This window comes from Castor canadensis, chromosome 14 (assembly GCF_047511655.1).
Source record: "Castor canadensis chromosome 14, mCasCan1.hap1v2, whole genome shotgun sequence".
Taxonomy (NCBI): Eukaryota; Metazoa; Chordata; class Mammalia; order Rodentia; family Castoridae; genus Castor; species Castor canadensis.
Window position 1 is genome coordinate 21,971,929 of NC_133399.1, and position 24,661 is coordinate 21,996,589.

Genomic DNA, 24,661 nt, shown 5'->3' on the forward strand with positions numbered 1-24,661 from the left:
AGCCCCAACCTGTGTGTATGAACCTAATTTTAAGCATAGGCATTTCTAATGCAGTCATCCCTCCGTGCCTGTGGATTCTACACCCATGGGTTCAACCACAGAAAAATGGTAGCTAGCTGCATCTGTTCTAAACTTGTACAGATTTTTTTTCCTTGTCATTAATCCCTCAACAATCCAGTGTAGCATCTACTCACATATCATTTACATTCTATTAGGTATTCTAGGCAATCTAGAGATGACTTTCTTACGTGCTTTGCAAATGCCTCATTTTATATACGGGATTTGAGCATCTGTCCATTTTGCCATGGGGGGAGGGGAGCTCCTGGAACCAGTCCCTTGTGGATACCCAGGAACAACTGTATATAGCACGGTGGTCACAGTCATAGGATTTGACCTGATTCAGAAGGGAGTTGGAAGTGTCATTCTGACCCTGTGCTGCAAAAAAAAGAAAAGAAAAAAAAAAGGAAGGGGGGAGGGAGGAAAGAATGAGGAAGAGAAAGAGGGAGAAGGAAAGAGGAAGGATAGGGAAAAAAGGAAGAAAAGGAAGGAAGGAGGGAAGAGGGAAGGGAAAGGAAGGGAAGGAAGAGGAGTAGCTCAGAACAGAGAAGTCCCATCAGGGCTTTGAGTCAGATGGTTTGGGGTTCGAATACTGCCATTCCTTGGGCCCTTAGAGAAGTCTCAACACCTCTCTGGGCCTTGTTTCCCACTTCTGTAAACTGGACTGATTTTTACATCTGCAGCCCCTCCTCAGGCCATGGCTAGAAGCCAGTGAGTCTGGTTCCTTGGAGCAGAGCGTGGGGTTGCTGGCTGCTGTCCTAGGCAGAGCCACAAGTAGTCGGTCTATAGGGCGCTTAGGAAAAGATGCTGGGTGGGGGGAGGGGGGGAACTTTAAGAGAACAGCGCCCCCTTCTGGATAGAAACTGCCCAGCACCCAAAAATGGCTCAAAAAGACATGAATAGCTTTCATGACCAAAAAGTGTGCGGCAAATACCTTTTTAAAAGAAATTCTTTAATATTACTAGGGCTTTTTAAAATTAGAAAGGGCTGATCCAGCCTCTGTGAGGTTTCTCCATCATCTCCCTTTGCCATGGGTTCTCTGGGGAGGGTCCTGGAGGCAGGGTTTGGGGTGTGCTTGCTCACCGGCTTTGGGGCGTCTCTCTGTGTCTCCCCTAGGTTTACAAGTCGTCCTGAAGTCGATCATGAAGGCGATGATTCCTCTGTTACAAATTGGCCTCCTTCTGTTTTTTGCAATACTTATTTTTGCAATCATAGGATTAGAATTTTATATGGGGAAATTTCATACCACCTGCTTTGAAGAGGGGACAGGTAGGTCCAAATAGCCTGGTGGGGTTTTTGTTGTTTATTTTATTTTGTTTGTTTTCTAATTTCCTCCCTGGTCACCTGGGAGACCCTCCTTCAAAATTCCCTCCAAGGGGCTGGGGGTGCTCCTGGTTCCACCCCCAACACCTCCAAAAGAAGTTTAATAATAAAAAGCCTAAAGGGTCCCCCAGACGGTGACCCCGGGGCAAGAGGTTTATTTGGGATTGAGGCAGAAAGACGGAAAGGAAGGTGTGCAGTAGAGGGCCGTCTTTGAGCTGCTCACCCCTGTGAGCTTCCTCTGGGAGCCCGATCCTCCGGGAGACCGCGTAGACACGCCCGAGCCAGGAGCGAGGTCCACCTGCTGACCGCTGCCCAGTGGCCAGCACACCTGGCTGGCCACAGCGGCCTTCACAGGTCATTTGTAGGTGGGTGCACCTAGGGACAGGGCACCAGACACAGGACGTGGGCAGGATGCCTTCCGGACTGTCCTAAAGGAAAGCGATCCTGCCCGACGGCTGTGGGGACAGCGAGGCCTGTCCTGCTGAAGCGGCGAGCCAGCTCGGATGCCCCTCATCCCCTGCCCAATCAGAAAACCCAGCTGCCTGGGCGGGTCCTGACCCCACCCAATCAGAACTTAGCACCGCCAGGGACCCCCCCCCCCCGGGGCCTGTCCAATCCCAACCTAGCTCCTGGCCCCGCCCAGTCAGAGCCTTGGAACCAGGGAGCCCTGAATTGAGACGAAGGGGACAGAAAAGAGAGCGCCACCGAGAGGCAAAGAGGTGTGGAGCCTCTTATTGGACCAGGTGACCAGAGAAGACAGTCCGAGTGACTTCAGCCCCCACTTTGTCCACCTTTGACCCCAAGTGGAAACATAGGGGAAGCTACTGAGACCTGTCTGTCCCCACACCTCCCCAGGGGGAGGGACACCTGGAGGGAAGGGTTTATTCCAGAAGGCTGGAGGGTTTTTTCTTCTTTTCCTCCTGCTTCTCCTGTCTCCTCTTCTGGGCTGCGAAGTTTGCTCAATATGGAAGTCCTAATTATTTCTCTCCCCAATGAAGAAGGTGTTAATTGAGGCAGAGCTATTTCTGCACCTGGCCTCATCAGCTAGACGGAAATGGGGTGGGGGGAGAAGAGAGAGGGGAAGAGACAGGGAGGGAGAGGGAGAGAGAACTCACTTCGAAAGTAGGGAGAGGCCAGGACTCCTAAGATCCTAGTCTTTTGTGAAGTTTTGTGGGGTTTTCTTTTTTCCCATGTAAGATTTGCTAAAAGGAGCCCCAAGGCTGACCTGGGTCTAAATGAGGCTGTGAGGGAACAGACGTGGGTTGGAGTGGAGCCACTGGAGGGTTAAGACGCCTCAATTTAGGGGGGAAAACTGAAAAGCTCACAATTAAAAATATAAGCTGTGTGAATAAGAGACAGATTATATGCAGACACCCAGGCAGCAGGTTAATTTTAAAATATATTTATAACCCAATTCCTCAGCCTCTCTGGATGGCTGTGTCAGAGTGTTTGGTGTCGGTGGTGTTTGGGGGGCTGAGGGGACCTGAAGCCAAGAACACCACTGGGGGCTGGCCATGGGGCTCAAGTGGTAGAGCACCTGCCTAGCAAGTGTGAAGCCCCGAGTTCAAATCCCAGTGCTGCCAAAAAAAACCCCAACAGTCTGGGCATCACTGCTAAAGATAGAGTGGTTCTCAGTTTCCTTCCCTCGCATGAGCAGCACAGTTCCTGTCTCCGATGCCATCCTAAACACCCAGCAACTTCAACACAAAGTAGAAACCTTTCTGTGGGGTAAGAGCTCCCAAAAAGCCCTGGAGGAAAGAGACACTCCCCCCCCCCCCCGTAACCATTTATAGCCCTGAGCCTAAAGTGGGATTCTATCTGCACACCACCCCCAGTTATGAACATCTGGGGGGTACTGGAAGCCTGAGGAAATGGGGACGCCTGAATTAACTGGGCAAATGGAAGGGAGCTGCTGACAAGGGTGGGACTGAGCCAGATGGGGACACTGGCAGATCTAGAAGGTTCCAGACAGAGGCGACTTTCCCAGCACACCAAGCTTCTGTTTATTATAAGAGACGCTGAGGTTTTTCTCTGAGCCCATGTTTAAAAGATTTTTTTTTTTTTGCTTTCCTGACTGTATTTATTAAGTAGTCTAGCATCAAGGGGGAAGGTGCTTCCAGCTATTTAAAGGAGTGGCAAGGCTAGACTTAGTATTTTTCTTCTTTTTTTTCTGTCTTCTTTTCCTCCTCCTCTTTCCATTTATTATTAAGGTTTATTTTTTATTTTTTGATGGTACCAGGGTTTGAACACTTGCTAGGCAGGCGCTCTACCACTTGAGCCATGTGCCCTGTTTTGTGTTAGGTGTTTTTTGAGATAGGGTCTCACAATCTATTTGCTTGGGCTGGCTTTGAACTGTGATTCTGATCTCTGCCTCCTGAGTAGCTAGGATTACAGGCGTGAGCCACCGGTGCCCAGCTATTTTTAAGTTTTTTTGAGGCATGGTATTCCTCTGTAGCCTGGAGTGGCCTCCAACTTGTGATCCTCCTGCCTCAGCTTCCTGAGTGCTGGGATTACAGGCGTGCACCACCACGCCCAGCACATCTTTCTATCTAATGGGACCTTGAAAGGCCACCAAGATTCATTTAGCCAGCATTGGTGTTACTTCTGTCTGCAGTGTGCCTGGCGGAGATTGGGAATTGATGCAACAGGCCTGTCACGCATACATTGAGATGTATTTTTGTTGAGTAGGAAGCTTGAGTTTACACATTCAGCTGCTTGTTTTCATGTGGGACATACCACTTTATCTTAACCTTCAAAAGTGTCACTCAGCCAGGCATGGTGGTGCACGCCGTAATCCGAACACTCAAGAGGCAGAGGCAGGAGGATCAAGAGTTCAAGGCCAGCCTGGGCTGCATAGGGAGACCCTGTCTCCAAAACAAGAAGTGTTGCCAGATACTGGTGGCTCATGTCTGTAATCCTAGTTACTTGAGAGGCTGAGATCAGGAGGATCCTTACTCAAGGCCAACACAGGCAAATAGTTCAAGAGGCCATATTTCCAAAATAACCAGAGCAAAATGGACTGGAGGTGTGGCTCAAGCAGTAGAGCCTCTGCTTAGCAAGCACAAAGTCCTGAGTTCAAATCCTAGTCTCACCCAAAAAAAAGGAAGAAAAAGAAAAGTGTCATTCGTGCAAAGATTGCAGCTGTGACCTGATGAGGACGTGCCCAGGCGTGAGCGATGGGTACTCGGTGCTCCCCACCCCCCTCCTCAGTTCCTTGAGGCTTGGACTTGACCTTTAGCGCTCAACCCGCCTGCTTCTAGCACATTTCTCTCCTGGCATTTGCACAATCTGTCTCGTGCTATTTGGAGAGAGAGCTCAGTTCCGTTCCTCATCCTCAGGCAGGGATAGGGACTGTGTGTACTGGTGTCCGTCGCCCCCAGAACAGCTCCCAGAGCCCGGTATATGTCAAGAAGCAAAAAAAATCATGGAGTCTATAGAAGAACAACACAAGTCAGTTGACAGATTTGTCCTGGTGGCTGAGAACGCTGCGCCCAATGACTGTAGGTCCCACATTTGCCCAAAGCGACTGTTAAGGACAACACTCAGCCCAGCAGAGCGCAAAAGACTGGAAAACGCAACGTGGAGCCTCGTCACAGTGCAGTTAGGCTGAGCGTCCAGAATTAAGACAAACACCTCTCTTACTTGTGCATGAAGTGATATGTCTGAGGTTTGCTTTTTTTCCTTCTGGTGGGATTGGGGTTTGAACTCAGGGCCTCTTGCTTGGTAAGCATGTGCTCTACTGCTTGAGCCACACCTCCAGCCCTGAGACGTGAGATTTCCTTTTAAAAGATTCTAGTGAGAAAGGCAAAGTGTTCAGAAGAAATCGAAGTGAAACATTGACCCAGGGTGATAAGTGTTGAAATTGGTGATGGTATGTGGGGATTCATTGTAGTATTCTCTCTCTGTCTGTCTCTCTCTCTGTCTCTCTCTCTGTCTGTCTCTCTCTCTGTGTCTCTCTGTGTGTCTCTCTCTCTGTCTCTGTCTTTCTCTCTCTGTCTCTCTCTGTCTCTGTCTCTCTCTCTCTGTCTCTCTCTGTCTCCATATATGTAAGAAGTGTTTTTTTTTTCAAAGAAATGTTTCTTAATTATCCATGGGTCAAAGAAAAATCATGATAGAAGTTGGGAGGAAGGAAGGGGTAAAGGAGAGTGGAGGAGGGGGTGAATTCGAGTATGATATATTTGATACGTTATAAGAACTTTTGTAAATGCCACAATGTACCCACACCCAGTATAACAATAAATAAATAAATATTTTTAAGTTGGGAAATATTTTAACAGTAATAATGCATGACAACTTTTAATGAGATACAGCTAAAGTCACACTTTAAGGGCAATTTATAGCCTTTAAAAAAAATTAACATGCCTCACAGTTTAGGAAAAGAACTGCAAAATAAGCCCACAGGGTTGGAGGGAGGAAGAGACTCATGATAAAGGTTCAAGGATGCAGTAGTGAAATGAGAAATAGTTACTAGATCGACACAGCCAGACCTTAATTAACAAAATGACTAGCCTCCCGATCGCCATGCTTCCTGGCAGCACTGACTGCTCAGTGCTCCTTATTTCTCTGTTGGTTTTTCCTGCTCCTGCTGCTGACTCCTCTCCTTTCCTTCCATAGATGACATTCAGAGTGAGTCTCCAGCTCCGTGTGGGACAGAGGAACCCGCCCGCACCTGCCCCAATGGGACAAAATGCCAACCCTACTGGGAAGGGCCCAACAACGGGATCACTCAGTTTGACAACATCCTGTTTGCAGTGCTCACCGTATTCCAGTGCATCACCATGGAGGGGTGGACGGACCTCCTCTACAACGTGAGTGGCTCGGGACAGTGCGGGGACACCGTTCAGTAAGGACTTCAGCACAGCCCTAGAGAAACCATCCTGGGCTTTGATGATGCCAGAGGCTTGGGGCTCACGAGTTAGTTAGGGAGCTATAAGAAAGGTCTTTGGGTAATGGAAGGCTAATGCTTTAGCAGTTATTTAAATATAATTTTAGATTTTGGGATATGTAGAGGCTATGCAATCCTAAACCCGACATGGATAAACTAGAACAGTCATGTGTTTGAACCGGGGCAAGGTGGTCCATCCTGGACCCCATCTGGTCTTGTGTTCACCATGAGATATGGGGTCCCCAAGGAGCATGTATACCAGCAGACCGCACCCCACTTTCTAGACAAGCTGTGGGTTACTGGGGCTCCCTGTCCACGCCCAAATTCCGTGCACTTCCAAGCAATTCTTCCATGGGTCTGGTGACACCTTTGATACCCCTCAGGGGCAAGCAAGCTCCAGCTCTTAGTTGAAACTTAGCTTTGACTGTAGCTGGATGTCTGCCCATGTGCACGGAGAACAGAGCTGTGAGTAGAGGCAGGAAGAGGAGGGGACAGGCCACGGTCAAATTCAAGGCTGACCCACCACACATCGCCATCCAACACAGCCATCCAGATTCTGGATCCCACCCCTGCCTGCCAAGTGTTTATGAAGCTTAGTTTGCAAAGTGGGTGCACAGAGCATGTTTTATTTACTGGCTTTCAAAGATTTGCATGCTGTATGTGGCCTCTGTTTGATTCTTGCCCTAGATCATAAAAATGTCATGAGGAGGACTGGCGGAGTGGCTCAAGTGGCAGAGTGCCTGCTTAGCAAGAGTGAGGCCCTGAGTTCAAACCCCGGTACCACAAAAAAAAAAAATTAAGGGGCAGGTCTGAAAAGGTGTATGCCCCTGCTCCTGTGCCCCTTCTGCCCGTGCTCCTGTCCCCCTCCTTCCATTCATGACCCCTTTTCTTCTCTGACTTCTTCCATTGTGCACAGACAGTCATCCCTCCATACCCATGAGGGACTGGTTCCAGGAAACCCACCCATACCAAATCTTCTCTACAAAATGATCTTATAGCCCAGTGCCAGGGGCTTACGCCTATAATCCCAGCTATTTGGGAGGCTGAGACCAAGAGGATCACAGTTCAAGTTCAGCCTGGGTAAATAATTCTTGAGCCCCCATCTCCAAAATAACCAGAGCAAAATGGACTGGAGGTGTGGCTCAAATGGTAGAGTGTCTGCTTTGCAAGTGCGAAGCCATGAGTTCAAACCCCAGGACCACCATAAATAAATAAATAAAAATAAATAGATCATAAAATAAAATAGTGTTACAGTGGCACAGAATGAATTTACATCTTTCCATATTCTTTAAATGACCTCTGGCTGACTTATGCTAGGTAACAGAATTTAAATGCTATATAAATCACTGTCATACTGAATTAGTTAGGGAGTAATGACAAGGAGAAAGGTCCGTACGTGTTCAGTTCAGGCACATTCTTTTTTTCAAATATTTTCAATGTGCAGCTAGTTGAATGTGCAGAGGTGGAATGTAAACTACATAAGCAGAACCACATGTACGTCCTCCCTCTTCTTCCTTACACCAAATGCTGTCCTAGTCAAGCATTTTCTCTCTCTGTCACAAGACATAGAGAGTCTCCCCATCCTTTTCTATAGCAGCATAATATTCCACGGTATGACTGCCTATCGAGAGAAATGTCTAGATGTTTTTCACTCACTGATACATTGCTGCAGTGTTGCACATGTGTTTTCTTACATAGGAAGGTGGGGATGTCTAGTCCCAGAAGTGGGCTTGCAAACTCAAAGGCTAAGTTCATTTTTAATTTTGATAGATTTGTTTTTTGTGGATCTGAATGGGGCTTCACACTTGCAAAGCAAGCACTCTACTACTTGAGCCACATCTACAGTCCATTTTGTTCTGGTTATTTTGGAGATGGGGGTCTCCACTATTGGCCCAAGCTGACCTCAAACTGTGATACTTCTGATCTCATTCACCCCCCTAAAAAAAAATTTTTTTGACGGTACTGGGGCTTGAACTCAGGGCTACACCTTGAGCCACTCCACCATCCCTTTTTTTAGTGAAGGGTTTTTTGAGATAGGGTCTCGTGAACTATTTGGCCAGGCTGGCTTTGGACCTCCTGATCTCTGCCTCCTGAGTAGCTAGGATTACAGACGTCTACCACCAGCACCTGGCGATTTATTTTATTTTTGAGATGGAGGTCTCACTATGTTGCCTGGGTTAGTTTTAAACTGCTGGTCTCAGGGCTCCTTCTGCCTCAGCCTCCCAAGTAGCTGGGGTCGTAAACATTTAGCTGTGCAAATTTTAAAGCCACCTCCATCCTCGACACAGTACATCTTCCTTCACTAAGCGAGTTTGGGGCCAGAGAGCCCCAAACCAGTGCCCTGTCAGCAGCCAGAGAAGGGCAAGGGCAAAGATTTGGGATCAGAGAGAAAAATGACGTAAGTGTGGTGACTCCACAGAGCACCCTGGGGTTGTTTGCATGTGTGGCTCTCGGGGCTCACAGAAGTCTCCTGTCTTCCTGCCCCAAGGGCTGAAGTTGCCAGATAAGCTGTTGCTCATTTGTCCTGCTGGGAAATCAGTCCCTGGCTTCCTCCTGCACATGGAGGACCTGCACTCTCCCACTCATCTACCAGCCATGCCCAAGTCAATCCTAGGATGCTTAATTTGTTTTCTGCTGCTATAACAAAGTACCTGAGTCTGGAAGCTTTATAGAGAAAATAATTTTATTTTGCTCACAGTTCTGGAGGTTTAAGGGCATGGTACCAGCACTGACTCCACTCTGGTGAGGACTTCATGTTGGCCCTCATGGTGGGCAAGAGGGAGAGTTCACATAATGAGGTAGGGAGCCAGAAAACAGGGAGGAGCCATCTTGCAAGAACTAACCAGGTCCCTGAGAACTTCCTTAATCCCTTCCAAAGCCACACCCCAGTAACTTAAAAGACCTCCCACTAAGTCCCACCTCTTGAAGGTCCCACTACCTTTTAACATCACCATGCTGAGGGCCAAGGCTCCAGCACATGAACCTTTGGGGGAGAAACTACTTCCAAACCAACCGGATCTCCCTTGGTCTGTCTTCCCCCCAGACAGGCACAGTGTCTGGGATCTTTGTGATAAATAATAAATAATAAAATAGAAGATCGACAGTAAGAAATGTGTCCCCTGGGGCAAGAGGACAAGATGAATGGTGGACACTAGTCTAGGTCAGGCTATCAGGGAGGGCTGCTTGGAGGAGGTGCCATCTGAGTAGAGAAAGAGAGAGTCAGAGAGATGTTGGGGAGAGAGCATTCCCAAACTCATCTTACATCTCAGGTTTGCAGGTTTTTGATTTATTTCTCCCCTTACTCTTTTCCTTGACTTCCTGATTAAATTGCCTTTTGAAGAAATCCTAACCTCAGTTCATCAGCATTGCTGTCGAAGGTTTATGTCAGGATGTGCAGCTTGGAGTTATTTATAAAACCAGAACAAAACAGGGAACAACTAAAAGCCTGACATTAGGGAATCGGTTAAATACCATATGTTCCCTCCAGATGACAGAGAGCCACATCGTCATTAAAAATCATCTGTTGGGAGAAGAATTAGGGTGTGGGGATGTGGTCACTGCACAATGAGTTGGGGGAGATTAATTTTAAAAGAGAATCAAGTAGGGTGTGGTGGCTCACACCTGTAATCCTAGATACTTGGAAGGCTCAGATTAGGAGGATCACAGTTTGAGGCCAGCACAGGCAAATAGTTCCAAGACCCCATCTCCAAAATAACCAGAGCAAAATGGACTGGAGGTGTGGTTCAAGCGATAGAGCAGCTGCTGTGCAAGCACAAAGCTCTGAGTTCAAACCCCAGTACCACCAGAAAAAAAATGGGGCAGTCAAGGCTAGTATCCCATGTACATAAAATAAAAACTGTAAATAAAATTATTCAAATCCCCGCCCTGAAAGACGCCATACTCAGCTGCTGTCAGGTGGTGGAATCCAGGATCCTTTTTTCTCCTTGCTTCTTCGTCTCTTCCAATTTTTCTTCCACAAGCACAATTTAGTTAATACTATAGAAAATATTTAAAGGTGCCTTGCTAAATGTCAAGGGGGGGAGAAAAGGAAGATTTTTTTTTGTTATTCCTAGACAGGGAGACAGAGAGGAAGGAGGAGAGGAAAAGGGATTATTTTCTGGGTACCCAGTTTTTGGGGGAGCTTATCTTACGTAATCCGTCCCAAGATCCGTAGTGAAATAAATAAATGATCAGGTGATCAATACAGCAATATTCAATAATGATCATTTTTATTATTTTATTATTAAATACACAAGGTCAATGAAGAAGACAAAATGGTTCTTATGGAAGAATTCCACTTCATATATGTGACCAGCTGTCTGTCTGATACCCAGCGTTTTGTCACTATAGCAGAATACCCGACACAGGCTATTTAGAAAGGAAAAGAGGTTTGTTTAGCTCACAGTTGGGGGGTTCAAGGGCAAGGTGCCAGCATCGGCTCATTTCTGGTGAAGACCCAGTAGTAGAGGGATCCTGGGACTCTCTGATGACTAACCAGGACACCGTGAGAATGCCTTTAATCCCTTCCAAGGCCATGCCCCCAGCGACCTAAGGACCTCCCACTAGGCCCCACCTCTTAAAGGTACCATGACCTTTTAACAAGCCTTCAGCACGTGAGCCCTGGAGGGTGGCAATGGCAGATACAGGGTCCAAGCCAGGAAGCAGAGAGAGATGGATGAGCCAGGCTGCTCCTTTCATAACCACCATGCCATGGGAACTCCTTAATTCCTCCTGAGGCCACGCCCCAATGACCTAAAGACCTCCTATTAGGCTCTGCCTCTTAAAGGACCCACTGCCTCTGCATAGGGTCACCCTGAGAACAAGCTCCAATTACAGACACTTTTGGGGGACCATCAAATCATAGCCGAACTGTACCATCTCAGGACATGGAACGTGATCTGTCCTCCTTTGAGGAGGGGCTGGACTTAAGGACTCACTTCCGAGTATATAAAGAGGGGAAAAAAGCTGAAAGCCACCACCTTAGCCCGGTGATGAAGTTTGCCATCCCCCATGCACGTGGGTTTCAGGTGATCCCTGATTTGAGGCAACAAGGAGGGTGTGTGTCTCCCCTCTGTGGTCCTCTTGCCACAAATTCACAGCCCTAATTGAGTTACAAACAAAACATCAGACACACCCAGATTGACTTCCATTCCCCAGGTCACTTGGCCAGTCCCCCTTTAAGGTGGTCGAGCTCATGATAAGCAACACTGAGAAACTGTTCCAGACTAGAGGAGGCTAAACAAATGTGACAACTACATATCATGTGGGATGCTGGGACAGGAAAAAAAAAGTGATGAGAAAGTCTCAAAAAAACCCAAAAACTGTGAAAGTGAAATTATTAGCCCCAATTTTACAAGTAAGATTCAGAGAGGTTGAGTGAGCTGCCCAAGGTCACCCAGCCAGAGAATGGCAGTATTGAAATGTAAGCTCTGCAGAGTCTCTCTCCCCTGTGCCCTGAGCTGGTCACAGAGAGATAAATATAAAGAATGGAGGAAGGGAGGAAGAGAGGGAGGAAGGGAAGGGAAAAAGCCATTTCTTAAATCTCCATACCAAACTCTGAGGCAGAAAAGGTGGACAATCAGGAAGAGCAGAGCTCACCTGGCAGGTTCTTAACCTTGTTGACCGTGATTTTGAAGGTATAAATAAAAGACATGAGATGAAAGAAGCAGCTAAATGTATTGCAGTTGTAATAAAAAATATTTTTAAAAAACATATTCGTGAGCCGGGCATGGTAGGGCACACCTGTAATCCTTTGTGAGCCTCAGATGGATCATGAGTTCAAGGCCAGCCTGGGTTTACATAGTGAGATCCTGTCTCAACAAAAACAAAACAACCAGATTTATGATTAGAGGTGTGATCCTTTATCACACGTTGACAACAAATGCAGCAAGTCTGGTAAGCTCGCGGAGTGTCTAGTGGCGTCTGAACGTGCGATTTCTGTTAATCAAGGGGACACTGGTTCTGCCCACACTTACTGCTGGAAAGTGGAGGGAAAGGTTAAAAGTCACCATTTCCTACACTGTCGATACTACTGTGTACAGGCACACTGTCACTGCCTACTGTGTGCACTCACCTAATGCACTCATAATGGCTTCACATAATCAGTGCCTGCTGTATACAGATACCCCATCGATGCCTACTGTGTAGAAATACACTCTCAGTGCCCACTATATGCAGGTACACTGTTGATACCTACTGTGTGCAGGGCACTGTCACTGCCTACTGTATGCAATAGGGATAAGCACTCTTGCGGGCGCTGCAGCATCAGTGTGTTGGTGGAACTCAGAGACCCTTTAGATGAAGGGTAGGTAATAAACATAAAATGCTTTCGGAGGTGTGGACGTACGATCTGCACTGCGATGGCTTCATCTGGTGCCGCAGGGCAAAGGCAGCGCACACACAACGCAGCTGAGCCATGTGGCCAACTGTGTGCCAGGCAAACTTGAACTTACAAAAGCAGGTGGACTGGAATTTGTTGCCGTCTGTGTTGGAGATGAGAGAGGTGACAAGAGCTGAGAAGAGTAAGGCAGTCAAGGGACCATGGGTCACGCAGGGGAGAGGTTGCCATCCTTCTAGTAGCACTGGCACAGGTGAACACGGCTCAGGAAAGGCAACTCGGGCGGCTGGAACGGCGGTGCAGAGGCCCTGGACCCGGAGTCCTGGTGTTTGTGAGGAATAGCGAGGCTGCCCAGGGGCTGGAGGGGTAGTGATGAGGCCAGGCAGGGGACAGATGTCATAGATAGATGACATCCCATGTCATTTATCATCCAAGCTGTGACATATGGCCTTCCTCAAGGCCACTGTCACATGCTCCTTTTTAACAGTGAAATCTATCCCACTTTTACCTCACAGACTAGGGAACCAGCTGTCCTCCTGAACTGAGTATTTTTTAATATCCTCTATACTTTTTTCTGAATGAATCAGACTCAAAAAAATTAGAGGAGAATAAAGCATACGACAGAAAGCACGTAAGGATTTTGCTGGGACCAGCCATTAATTCGTTGGACGAGTTTTATCGACAGCTTACTCAACTCCTGGGGCAGGCTCGCCATCAGTGATGCGGGGACAAATCAGAACTCGCCAGCCCCGGGGGCCGGTTGTAGAAGATGGTGCGAGGGTGGTGAGGGGTGAAATGGGGGTTCAGCTGAGCTGTGCCCTCTGCACCCCATGTGACACGGACAAGCAGGTCACGTCACCTCTCGGAGCCACTTTAGGCTGCCTGGGCATGAGGAGGTGCGGGTCAGCTTTTCGGTGCTATAACAAAATACCTGAGATAAACAGAGCCCTTGCTGCTGGCTCCATCGCTGTGGGCTTGTGATGAGAGAGAGGGAGAAGAGGGAAGAGGGGAGAGGAGAAGAAGAGTGAAGGAGAGGAAGGCAGAGTGGGGAGAGAGAGAGAGAGAGAGAGAGAGAGGAGACGGGCTGGTGGAATGGCTCAAGTGATAGAGTGCCTGCCTTGCATGCATGAAGCCCTGAGTTCAAACCCCAGTACCAGCAAAAGAAATTTTCTCCTGAGAGAGGAGAGAGATCATGCCATGCCAGCTGACTTCCCCTTCCTCCTTTCTGTTCCCCCTGAGCCTCAGCCTGCTGGATGGTGTTGCCTATATTCAGAGAGTGTCTTCCCCACTCAGTTGGCTGACTCACATGCCAATCATCTGTGGCTCCGCCTTCATAGGCTCACCCAGAAGTGTGCTTTGTAATCTTCTAGGCCGTCTTCATCCAATCAGGTTGACAATCAAGACCAACCATCGCCTGTAATCCCAGCTGCTTGGGAGGCAGAGGCATGAGTAGCTTGTGTTCGAAGTCAGCCTGGGCTGCTTAGTGAGACCCTAGCTCAAGAAACAAAATACAGTCCAGGTGCTGGTGGCTCATGCCTGTAATCCCAGCTACTTGGGAGGCTGAGATCAGGAGAATCATGGTATAAGGCCAGCCCAGGGAAATAGTTTGTGAAACCGCCATCTCCAAAATAACCAGAGCAAAACGGACCCCAGGTGTAGCTCAAGTGGTAGAGCACCTGCTTTGCAAGCACAAAGCCCTGAGTTCAAACCCCCAGTCCCACCAAAGTATATATATGAACAAAATGAAAATGGCTAGGTGTGGCTTCTTGGTAGAGTGCTTGCCTTGTGTGTGTGGAGCCCTGGGTTCCACCCCCAGTACTGTGGCTAACCATCACAGGTTGTGGGATTAAAGGAGATAAAATATGGAGAATATTTTGTCCCCAAAATGGCCCCACTAATGTGCTCAGGGAAGCAGCTGGATTTGGCATAAATCCATTTCTTGTGGTTCCTGTCAATCCACGTCAGGAACCTGGAGATGGTGTGGATTCCCCATGAAGCCAATGCCTAGTGAGTGCTGACTGATACAATCCCTGGTGTTGTTCTGGACACTGGGCACCAAGACAGCAATTATGGCCGCCCTTGGGGAGGTGACATTCATGACAAGACGGTGTAGACAGTGGAACACACTGGAAAGAGAAAGATGTCTGCCGGGGTGTAGGAGGGGACAGGTCTTCTCTAAGTGACATGTCATGGAGCCAAGGCTGAGGGAGGAGAAGGAACCAGCTAAGCCAGGATGCCAGGGAAAGGTAGAGGCAGAGGCTCAGAGAACTGAAGTAACTACTGGCTTGTTGTGACTTTGACCTTGACCTTTGGAGTATCAATTTTCCCATTGAATAAGCTAGACCTGCTTTTCTTCCCCACCTCTCTTATGAGATTCATGTAAAGGTCAATGGGAAATTGTCATTGGAGAATGACCTAAAAGAGGGAAAGGTGCAAACCATGGAGACATCAGGGTGTATCAGTCAGGAAAGCAAGGTTATGATGCAGTAACAGACATCCCCCAACCTCAATGGCTGCAACAGTGAATGCGTTTCTATTTGTGTAATAATTTTATTAGCATACATTAACTGTGCAAAGGGGTTTCACCATGGTATTTCCACACATGAGTATAATGTACTTTGAGCAAATCCACACACACAGGCCCTCGATTAATGCATTTCTTGCTCAGGCTGGCGGGGGGCTCTGCTGAGTGTAGTCACTTGGGACCTCATTAATAGTGGGCCAGCCGCCACTGAGAATGTTACCACTGACTGTTCCAAATCCCTGGAGTTCAAGGCTCTGGCCTCAAAAAATGACACTGGCCCCACTGGCCAGAAAGGCCACTCACCCTATCACCGGGAATGTGTGCTGACAGCACCCATGGGGGATCGGATGCTGGCAGTGGAACTGTCTCTGGCAGTGTGCATGCTTCCTGGTTGTTACCAATGAACTTCATAAATGAGGCTGCCCTGAATTTGAGCCCCAAAGGGCTGGGATCCGTGCCCTCCACCAGTGCTGATGAGCTGTCGTTAATCCACTGGGACATCTCCAGTTCATCTCCTTGGGAATTTTTTTTTTTTGGTGGGTTTCATGAACTATTTGCCCAGGCTGACCTCAAATCACAATTCTGACAAACTCAGCCTCCCAAGGAGCTAGGATTACAGGCATAAGCCACGGGCACCAGGCTCCTTGGGAAATTTATTTCTCATTTTGCTCCTGAGCAAACAGCTCCACTCATCCAAGGAAAGGTCATTTTCTAATCCAACCCTCCACCAATCTCTTCCTTGTGGATTATTGGATCCAAAGTAGGGAATTGAAAAGCAGAAAAGGTGGCTCCAACATCAGGCAGCAGAGCCTGAGTCTCCAGTGAGGAAGATACAGGCAAAGGTTCAGGAGGGAGCTTGGCTTTGGAGTTGAGGATGGAGGCTATGCAGGAAACTTAGGCCTGCCTTTCATTCATTCAACAAACATTTGTGAGCTGGCACTCTGGTGGCTCATGCCTGTAATCCTAGCTACTTAGGAGGCAGAGATAAGGAAAATCATGGTTTGAAGCCAGCCCCAGACAAATAGTTCTCTAGATCCTATTTCAAAAAAAAAACCCATCACAAAAAAAATGGCTGGCAGAGTGGCTCAAGTGGTAAGAACACCTGCCTACCAAGCGTAAGGCCATGAGTTCAAACCAAGACATTGTGCTAGGGGCTGGCATCTGTCATATGGTAAGGAAGAAAAAGGACAGAGCAGGGAAGCAGCCCACGCAAAGGCCGAGGTAGGTCTGTGCCTCACGTGTCATGGAGGAGCTGCAAGGAAGCCCTGTGGCTGGAACAGAGTAAGCTAGGGGAAGAAAGGAAGGAGATAAGGTGACAGATAGAAAGGTGACAAAAAGGGAGACAGCCTCTGTTACTTAGTAGCTTGGTGACTGTTCGTTTCCGGTAGCTCCTGTAGCAAAGTGACTTATAAACAACAAAAGTGTATTTGTCTCACATTTCTGGAAGCCTGAGTGCAAGCTCAAAGTGTTGGCAGGGCCACGGGTTCTCAGACTTGGGATGGAGACCCTGCTGGCTTGTCTCCTCGCCTCAGTTGGTTTGGTGACAATCATTGGTGACAGTCCTTGGCTTGCAGACATGCCACTGTGATGTCCTCCTCATCACGTGGCCATGTCTGCCTGTGCCCGGATTCCCTGCTTGTTTCATAAGGACATCAGTCATATACGATGAGCGTGCACCCCAGTGACCCCATCTTGACTTGTTCACACCTGTGCCGAGACCCAGTGTCCAATCTGCAGGTGCCCCAGGCCAGGACTTTGACACGTCTTTTTGGGACATTCCATGAAACTCCCAACAGGGCAGTGGACATGTGACTTTAACCACGCCATGTCTCAGTTTCCCTGTCTGGGGGGATGGGAATGATTTTGTGCCACCTTGGGATTCATGAGAAGATTAAATGCACTCCAGTAGGGCTGGGCTGTCATGTGTGACTGTCACTGTGTGGGCACCACGTCCTGTGGCCCAAGGCCCTTAGCCTGTTGGGGACCGGGACACCAGGCACCTGGGCCACTGGTCCTCCCCGTCCTCTGCCTCCCCACTCTGTCCCTGTCTTTGCTGGCCCTGGTGACAGGCAGAGATTTCTGTCTTGCTGTCTGCTGCCAGGGCTATATTTAGCCCTGAGAAATGGGACCAAGAAGTCCTCGGATGCAGTGGTGACAGAGCACAAAGCCAGCCCGGCCTGCTGTCCCCCCATGCCCTGCTGACACTGTTACTTCTTCCAGAACCTTCTAGAAGAAACGAGTTGGAATTTTGGGGCTTCCTAGAACAAAGGCGTGGACTCAGGCCTGGAATGTTCATTCTTTCCAGAATCCTGACTTCGTCCATGATTAAAACGGACGTATTTGTTTTAAATTATTGTGGCAAAACACCTATAACATAAAATGGGCTATTTTAACTTTTTTTTTTGGTGGTGGTGCTGGGGATTGAACCCAGGGCCTATGCAAGCCTGGCAAGTGCTTACCACTGAGTCACATGCCTAACAACATCTTTTTTTTTAATTCTTTTTGTTTTGGCAGGACCGGGCTTTGAACTCAGGGCCTCATGCTTGCATGAGGGCAGGCACTCTACCACTTGAGCCACGGTTCCAGCCCTTTTTGCTTTAGTTTTTTTTTTTTTTTTTTTTTTTCAGTACTGGGATTTGAACTCGGCCTACACCTTGAGCCACTGCACCAGCCCTTTATTTTGAAGGGTTTTTCGAGATAGAGTCTCACAGACTATTTGTCCAGGCTGGCTTTGAACCGCAGTCCTTCTGATCTCTGCCTCATGAGTTGCTAGGATTACAGGCGTGAGCCACTGGTGCCCGGTTTAGTTATTTTTTTTAATAGGGTCTCACGCTTATGCCTGGGCCAGCCTCAGACTGTGATCCTCACTTATGCTTCCTTTGTAGCTAGGATGGACAGGTGACGCCACCATGCCCAGCTTTTGAAAAGGTTTTCTTTTAATTGAAGCAAAATAAGCATATAGAAAACCCATGGCTTATAAATATGGAGCTTAACAAATTTTACAAACTGAACATAATGTTGTTCTAACATTACTGTGAGGAACCTCAGCTCTGGAGCCCCCACACCACCATGTCCCCTCCCTAGTCACTACCTCCTCCGAAGGGGACCCTCCTTAGGGCTTTGAGCCTTGTTCCCTGGCTTGCCTAGTTTTGTCTTGTTGAGATGGGATCTCACCATGTTGCCCAGGCTGGCCTTGAACCCCTGCACTGAAACCATCCCCCTGTCTCTGCCTCTGAGTCGCTGGAACTACAGGCGTGACCCACTGCACCTATAGTTTCCCTAGTTTTGCATTTCACGTAAGTGGAATATTCCCTGTGTGCTGTTTTCTCTCTGGTTTCTTTGGCTCAATATTAACTTGGTAACATTTCATATGTGACATCTGACTGTCCTTCCTCGGATAATATTCCAGCCTGTGTCCTGTTGATAAAGATCTAGATTCTTGTGCAGTTTGGGAATTTTTCATGGACATCACTTCTACGTGTGTTCTTGGGTATGCCTTTGGTGAATGTGAGCTCTACTTCTATCGAGTCAGTCATCCAAAAGTGCCGTGACTAGGCCGTCACCAAAGTACATAATTAGTTTGAGTAAAACTCTCAACTCATTTCTCAGAGTGGTTATGGTTGTACGTGTTCCCTTGTATGTTAGTTGGGCATGGTGGTGCGCGCCTGTAATCCCAGCACTTGGGAGGTTGAGGCAGGAGGATCATGAGTTTGAAGGCAGCCTGGGCTATAGAGTAAGATCCTGTATCAGAAAATAAACAGATATGACTCGTATATTGAAGTTGTACCACCGCCACCGCCCAGTATCTCAGAATGTGACCTTTGGAAGTGGGGTCACTGCATATTAAGCTGAGGTCACCAGGTAAGTCCTTAATCCACTAGGACTGGTGTCCCTAGAGAAGACAGAAAGTGTGGACACTGATGTGAGGATGAAGGCTCACTAGGGCGATGTAGCTACGAGCCAAGGGACACAAAAGATGACGGGGAAGGCACCGGAAGGGGCAGCACGGCAGGGGGTGGACTCTGTCTGGTGGTCCTCAGAAGGAACTGCCCCTCCCCCACCTTGGCCTTGGACTTCTGGCCTCCAGAGCGGGGAGACCGTAGATTTCTGTTGTGGAAGTCACCCAGTTTGTGACTATTACAGCAGCTGCAGGAGACTAATACACCGTGTCACCCGCCCACCCACGGGGCACGAGACTTCTAGTCGCTCCGTAGCCCCAGCAACACCGGGCGGTGTTGCTCATTCTCCTTTTAGCTTTTGGGCAAGCTTTTAAAACCACATGGGGGAGCCCTGTGTTCTGCAGGTGCCACAGGGTGACAAGCCACTGGATCACCAATAGCTGGAGTCAAGGCTTCTTAGGCACAGAGAGGTGAAGTCCTCTATGGCTGCTGGGGGAGAGCCAGGCGCCTGGTGCAGATCTCACATCTGTTGCTTAACTGACTGTGACTCTGGTGATTTTTGTCTTTCTGAGCCTGTTTTCTCGACTGTAAAATGGGTACGGGGGTAACATAAGGCACCATGAAGAGGAAATGAGTAAGTGAATTCACAGAGCAGTGGTTCGAGGGGAGGACCCTCAAACACAGCGCATAGAGCATATGCAAGTGCAGATGCTATTCTCACAGCAACCTCCTTCTGCCTTCTCTCTTCCTCCCCTCCTTTCTCTTCCGTTCTTTTTCTTTCCTCCTCTTCTTTCTTCTCTTCCTCCTTTTTCTTTTTCCTTTTCTTGTCTTTTTCTCCTCCTTGTCCTCCTCTTTCCTGCAGTTTCCTGTTCGCTGTTTCAGGCAGTGTCCTCTTTGTGGACTTCTCCCCCCTTGAGAATTGAGCTGGGCACTTATGGGAGGTTTTTTGTGTGTGGGTGTGGGTGTGTGTCTGTGTGGGTGTGTGTGTGGTTGACATTGACACCATAGGGAATAGACGAGGAAAAGGCTCGTGGCCCTGCTGTCTCTCTTGGTGACTTCATCAGATGCTTCAGTCCATCACCCATGCTGGGGGTGTCTGTGACTGCGTGGGGAGAAGAGAGGGATGCAAGGATCCCTTTCTCCAATTCAATGGCTTTTTTTTCCCCCTTCTCCTTCTGGGATCTGTTCTGGAAAGTTCTCTTAGGTGTCATGCTGGTTCCAAGGTCCAGTGAGGACATGTGACAAGAGAGACCTTTGTGATCCTTTGAGATAGAGCCCCAGGAGAGCAGGAGGCTCTCCCATGTCAGGCCTCAACTGAGTCCCACTCAGCTCTCACTTGCTGTTCCTCTCTGCACCCCACAGAGCAACGACGCCTCAGGGAACACTTGGAACTGGCTGTACTTCATCCCCCTCATCATCATCGGCTCCTTTTTCATGCTGAACCTTGTTCTGGGTGTGCTTTCTGGGTAAGTCTCTGCCTCCCCCCTTCCATCCCACTCTTCCTTGTGAACTTCCTTCCAGAAAGAGGCCATGGAAGTTGTTTTGTCACCAGGCAAATAACAAGGCTCTTTCCTTGTTTTGGGTCAGCCAGACATTCATTAGCAAGCCATGTACAGTTGCACAAGTTGTGCACTGCTAAGAGCAACCAGTGAGCCAGCTCCTGGGGGCTTTATTGTCTATAAATTTATGTTACTGCATGGAATTTTTCTTTTTACTAAAAAAGCACAATTGTTTGGGTTTCTTCCACTGCTGTTTTCTAAATTAAAAAAAAAAGTCATCGCATATAATCAAAAATGCATTTTCCTGACACAAATTGGGAGGAGCTTAATTATAAATGGACTCCGCATTTGTCACTATAAGAAGTTGTGGGGACTGCTGTGGGGGCTCCATGGTGCCCACAGCGACCTCAGATTCTTCCAGCTTTCCACTCTGACCAGAGGTTTCTGACCAATGGACACCTCCTGGTCTCCAGACGCTGCCTGGTGCTCACAAGAGGACCACACCACACTCCAAACGGGAAGAGGAAGGAGAGACACGGGAAGAGGTGGGGTCTACATCAGGGAAATGAGTCTGCCACAGGAGTCTCCAGTTTATTTCTCATTGGCCTAACTTAAAGGAGGCCTGAAAATATCTTTTAGCCAGGTCTACAGAGAACGAGAGTGGAGTGTGCAACCAACAGTAGCAGTGTGGCATGGTTTTATGCTCTTCATTTTTTCTCTAGCTGGATGCAGGTGATGGAAAGAGCGAAATGGGCTGGAGGTGTGGCTCAAGCAGTAGAGCGCCTGTTTTGCAAGTGTGAAGCCCTGAGTTCACACCCCAGTGCCACCAAAAAAAAAAGATTACAATTCTTTCCCAGAAGACTGACCCCTGCTGTTGGAAACCACTAAACACACACCAGTCAACCTCCAAACACACACACACACACACACACGCACACGCACGCACGCACGCACACACGCTCCCTAGAATTCTCATAACAGCACACCCTGGCTCTTTATGCTTCTACAGGGAGTTTGCCAAAGAAAGAGAACGGGTGGAGAACCGGCGGGCTTTCCTGAAACTCAGGAGGCAACAGCAGATTGAACGTGAACTCAACGGGTACATGGAGTGGATCTCAAAAGCAGGTGAGTCCCTTTCATCTGGGGACCCCAGATGGAAATCCCAGAGCAGAAAGCCCAGAGAGACACACACACGCTTCAGAGAGGGCTCCAGGGAGGGTCATAAGGGAAGGAGAAAGACAAGCTCAGATGTTGGTCCTTTACCAACAAGAATCCACAATAGGATATCAAAACTCTGAGAGAGCCAGGCACAGTGGCTCATTCATATAATCCCAGCTACTTGGGAGGCTGAGGTTGGAAGGATCATGGTTTGAGGCCAGCCCAGGAAATAGTTCTCCAAAATAACCAGAGCAAAATGGACTGGAGGTGTGGCTCAAGCGGTAGAGCACCTGCTTTGCAAAGGTGAAGCCCTGAGTTCAAACCCCAGTCCCACCCAAAAAAAAAAAAAAAAGAAGACCTAAATTAACATTGCATTATGGTCAAGTTTCTCCACTCCTACCCACACGTCACCTTCATATGCCTCAGTTTTCTTAGCCGTTCAATAAAAATAGTGGTAGTACAGTCGTCCCTTGCTTTCCATAGGTGAGTGGTTCCAGGGTCGCCCCGATGGGTGCCAAAATCTGTGACTGCTCACACCCTCTGGAAAATAGCGTAGTACTTCTGTACAACCTACTCAGGTTCTCCCGTAGATTTGAAATCGTCTTCAGATGACCGCAAATGCTGTTACGTGGTTGTGTGTTACATTGTTTAGGGAATAATTATAAAGAAAGTTTCACACATTCAGAACAAATGTCTTTTTATGGATATTTGTGATCCATGGTTGGTTGAATCTGTGGATTCAGGGCCCGTAGGGGCTGACTGTACCCACCTCACAGTGCTGTCTGAGCATTCAGTGAGATAATTTAAGCTAAGTCACCTACAGCTGTAACCTGGCACACAGTAGGCACATATTTATTGCCAGCTATCTGGTCAGCACTTATTGGGCACCTGCTGTGTGCCAGGCACTGTCCCATGCTCTGGGGATAGGTAGTGAACAAAACATACCAAATCCCTGCCCTGCCCTCGAGGTTCCCACATTTCTAGTGAGAGAAACAAAATAATTATGTGTGGGCTGGGGGTGTGGCTTGAGTGGTAGAGCACCTGCCTAGCAAGCCATGAGGGCTCTGAGTTCAAACCCCAGTGCCACCAAAAAAAAAAAAAAAAAAAACATACAAAATAAACACGTGTACTGCTGGCAGCCACCAGTCCTCCCGAGGGCTGGGACATCTGAGCAGAGATCTGAAGAAAGAGAAAATGTGGGGAGGTGAGTTTCAGGAAGAGGGAATGGCAAGTGCAAAGGCCCTGGGGCATAGCCAGGAAGCCAGTGTGCCTGCAGAAGTGAGTAAAGAGAACAGTAGGAGAGGACAAGGGGTTGACAAGAGTCACATCAAACAGGGGTTTATAGGCCAAGGCAGGGATAATGTTGGTGTATTAGTCCATTTTTCATTACTGTAACAAAGTACCGGAAGCAGACAGACTTTTATTAAGAAAAGAGTTTGACTCAGCTCTCAATTCTGGAGTTGAGAGCGTGGTGCCTGCAATAGTGAGGACCTTGTGACATCCTCAGGGCACAGAAAGAGATCACATCATCCAACAGGAAGCCAGAGAGTGACTGAGGGCTCAGGATCCCTCTTAGAACAACTTGCAGGAGAGCTCCCTTAGTCCCTTTTGAGGACACGCCCCCATGACCTAAGCACCTCCCACTGGGCCCCGCTTCTTAAGGTCCCACCACCTCTCAGCACTGCCACAGCCTGGACGCAGCCTGTGACTCTGCTGCGACATGGGACTGGGAGCCAGAAGCAGCCGGGCTCCCTCCTGGCTGGCTGAGTTGTACCATCAGGAGGCGAGGAGTGGACGAGGCCAGGTGGATGCTTCTTCCCAGTCCAAGGGTCCCCGCTTCCCCCACACCTGGGACCCCCAGACCCGGCTGCTTAACTCTGTGTCCTTTCTTCTCAGAAGAGGTGATCCTTGCTGAGGACGAGACAGACGTGGAACAGAGACACCCCTTTGATGGTAACTGCTCTGAGCCAGGCTTGAGGCTGGGGGACAGGGGACTGGGTCCTGAGGCCTCTAGAGGTGGACACTCAGGGTCCCAGCCATGCCAGGAGCACACACAAGGCCCGGTCAGCTCAGGGTGGCTCCAGGAATGGGGATATTGCTCTCTGGGAGGGGTTCTGGACCTGCCCCTCCCTCTTCTGCTTTAACCATGTGCTCAGCCTCTTCTGGTTTTTCTTCCTCTTCTGTAACACAGGAAGAACGTTCACAACACAGAATCCCATTAACTATGGGATGCAGCCCAAGCCCCCCAGGGACACCTAAAAAGCCACAGATTGTACCAAATCCTGTATATACTATATTTTTCCAATGCTACTTATGCTGCAGTTTATTAATTAGATGCAATTAGGGCTGGTGGAGTGGCTCAAGTGGTAGAGTATATACCTAGCAAATGTGAGGCCCCGAGTTCAAATCCCAGTAAAAAACACAAACACGATAACAGATTAGCAACAATAACTAATGAGAGAATAGAATTATGACAATAGACTGTAATAAAGCTTACTTAAAATGTATGAATGGCTTATTTCCAGACTCTTCAGTGCACTGTGACCAGGTGGCAGGTGACTGAGGGTAATGGAAGTCTCAGCTAAGGGGAAAACTGCTACCTCTACCTCACTGGACAGACTTAGGATCAGCTTCATTATGGCAAAGAGAAAGCCTTAAGGCTCTGTCCAGCACAGGGTCTGCACCATTTCTGTTTGCAAAATGAATAAATAATAGTATTAATAATCCCACTGAGTGTTCAGCTCACTGTTAAAGACTATTGTCCCACAGGGGAGAAACTTGGTTAGAGAGAGCTGAGTGTTGACTGAAAATACCATGCTTGCTGGGCAGGGTGACCCCCGCCTGTAATCCCGGCCACTTGGGAGACTGAGATTGGGAGCATGGCTTGTCAGGTCAGCCCCACGCAAATAGTTCTTGAGATCCTGTCTTCATAATATCAGAGCAAATGCACCGGAGGTGTGGCTCAAGCAGTAGAGCACC

General features: G+C 48.4%; 1 protein-coding gene across 2 annotated transcripts in view; it reads left to right on the forward strand.

Annotated features, from left to right (window-relative positions):
* Positions 1-24,661, forward strand: part of Cacna1a (calcium voltage-gated channel subunit alpha1 A) — a 189,767-nt gene that overhangs the window by 85,002 nt on the left and 80,104 nt on the right. For both annotated transcript variants that reach the window (XM_074053975.1, XM_074053974.1), the window contains exons 5-9: positions 1,174-1,326; positions 5,995-6,188; positions 20,388-20,491; positions 21,534-21,649; positions 23,579-23,635. In XM_074053975.1, coding sequence (XP_073910076.1) covers positions 1,174-1,326; positions 5,995-6,188; positions 20,388-20,491; positions 21,534-21,649; positions 23,579-23,635 — 624 coding nt within the window. The remainder of the gene's footprint in view (positions 1-1,173; positions 1,327-5,994; positions 6,189-20,387; positions 20,492-21,533; positions 21,650-23,578; positions 23,636-24,661) is intronic.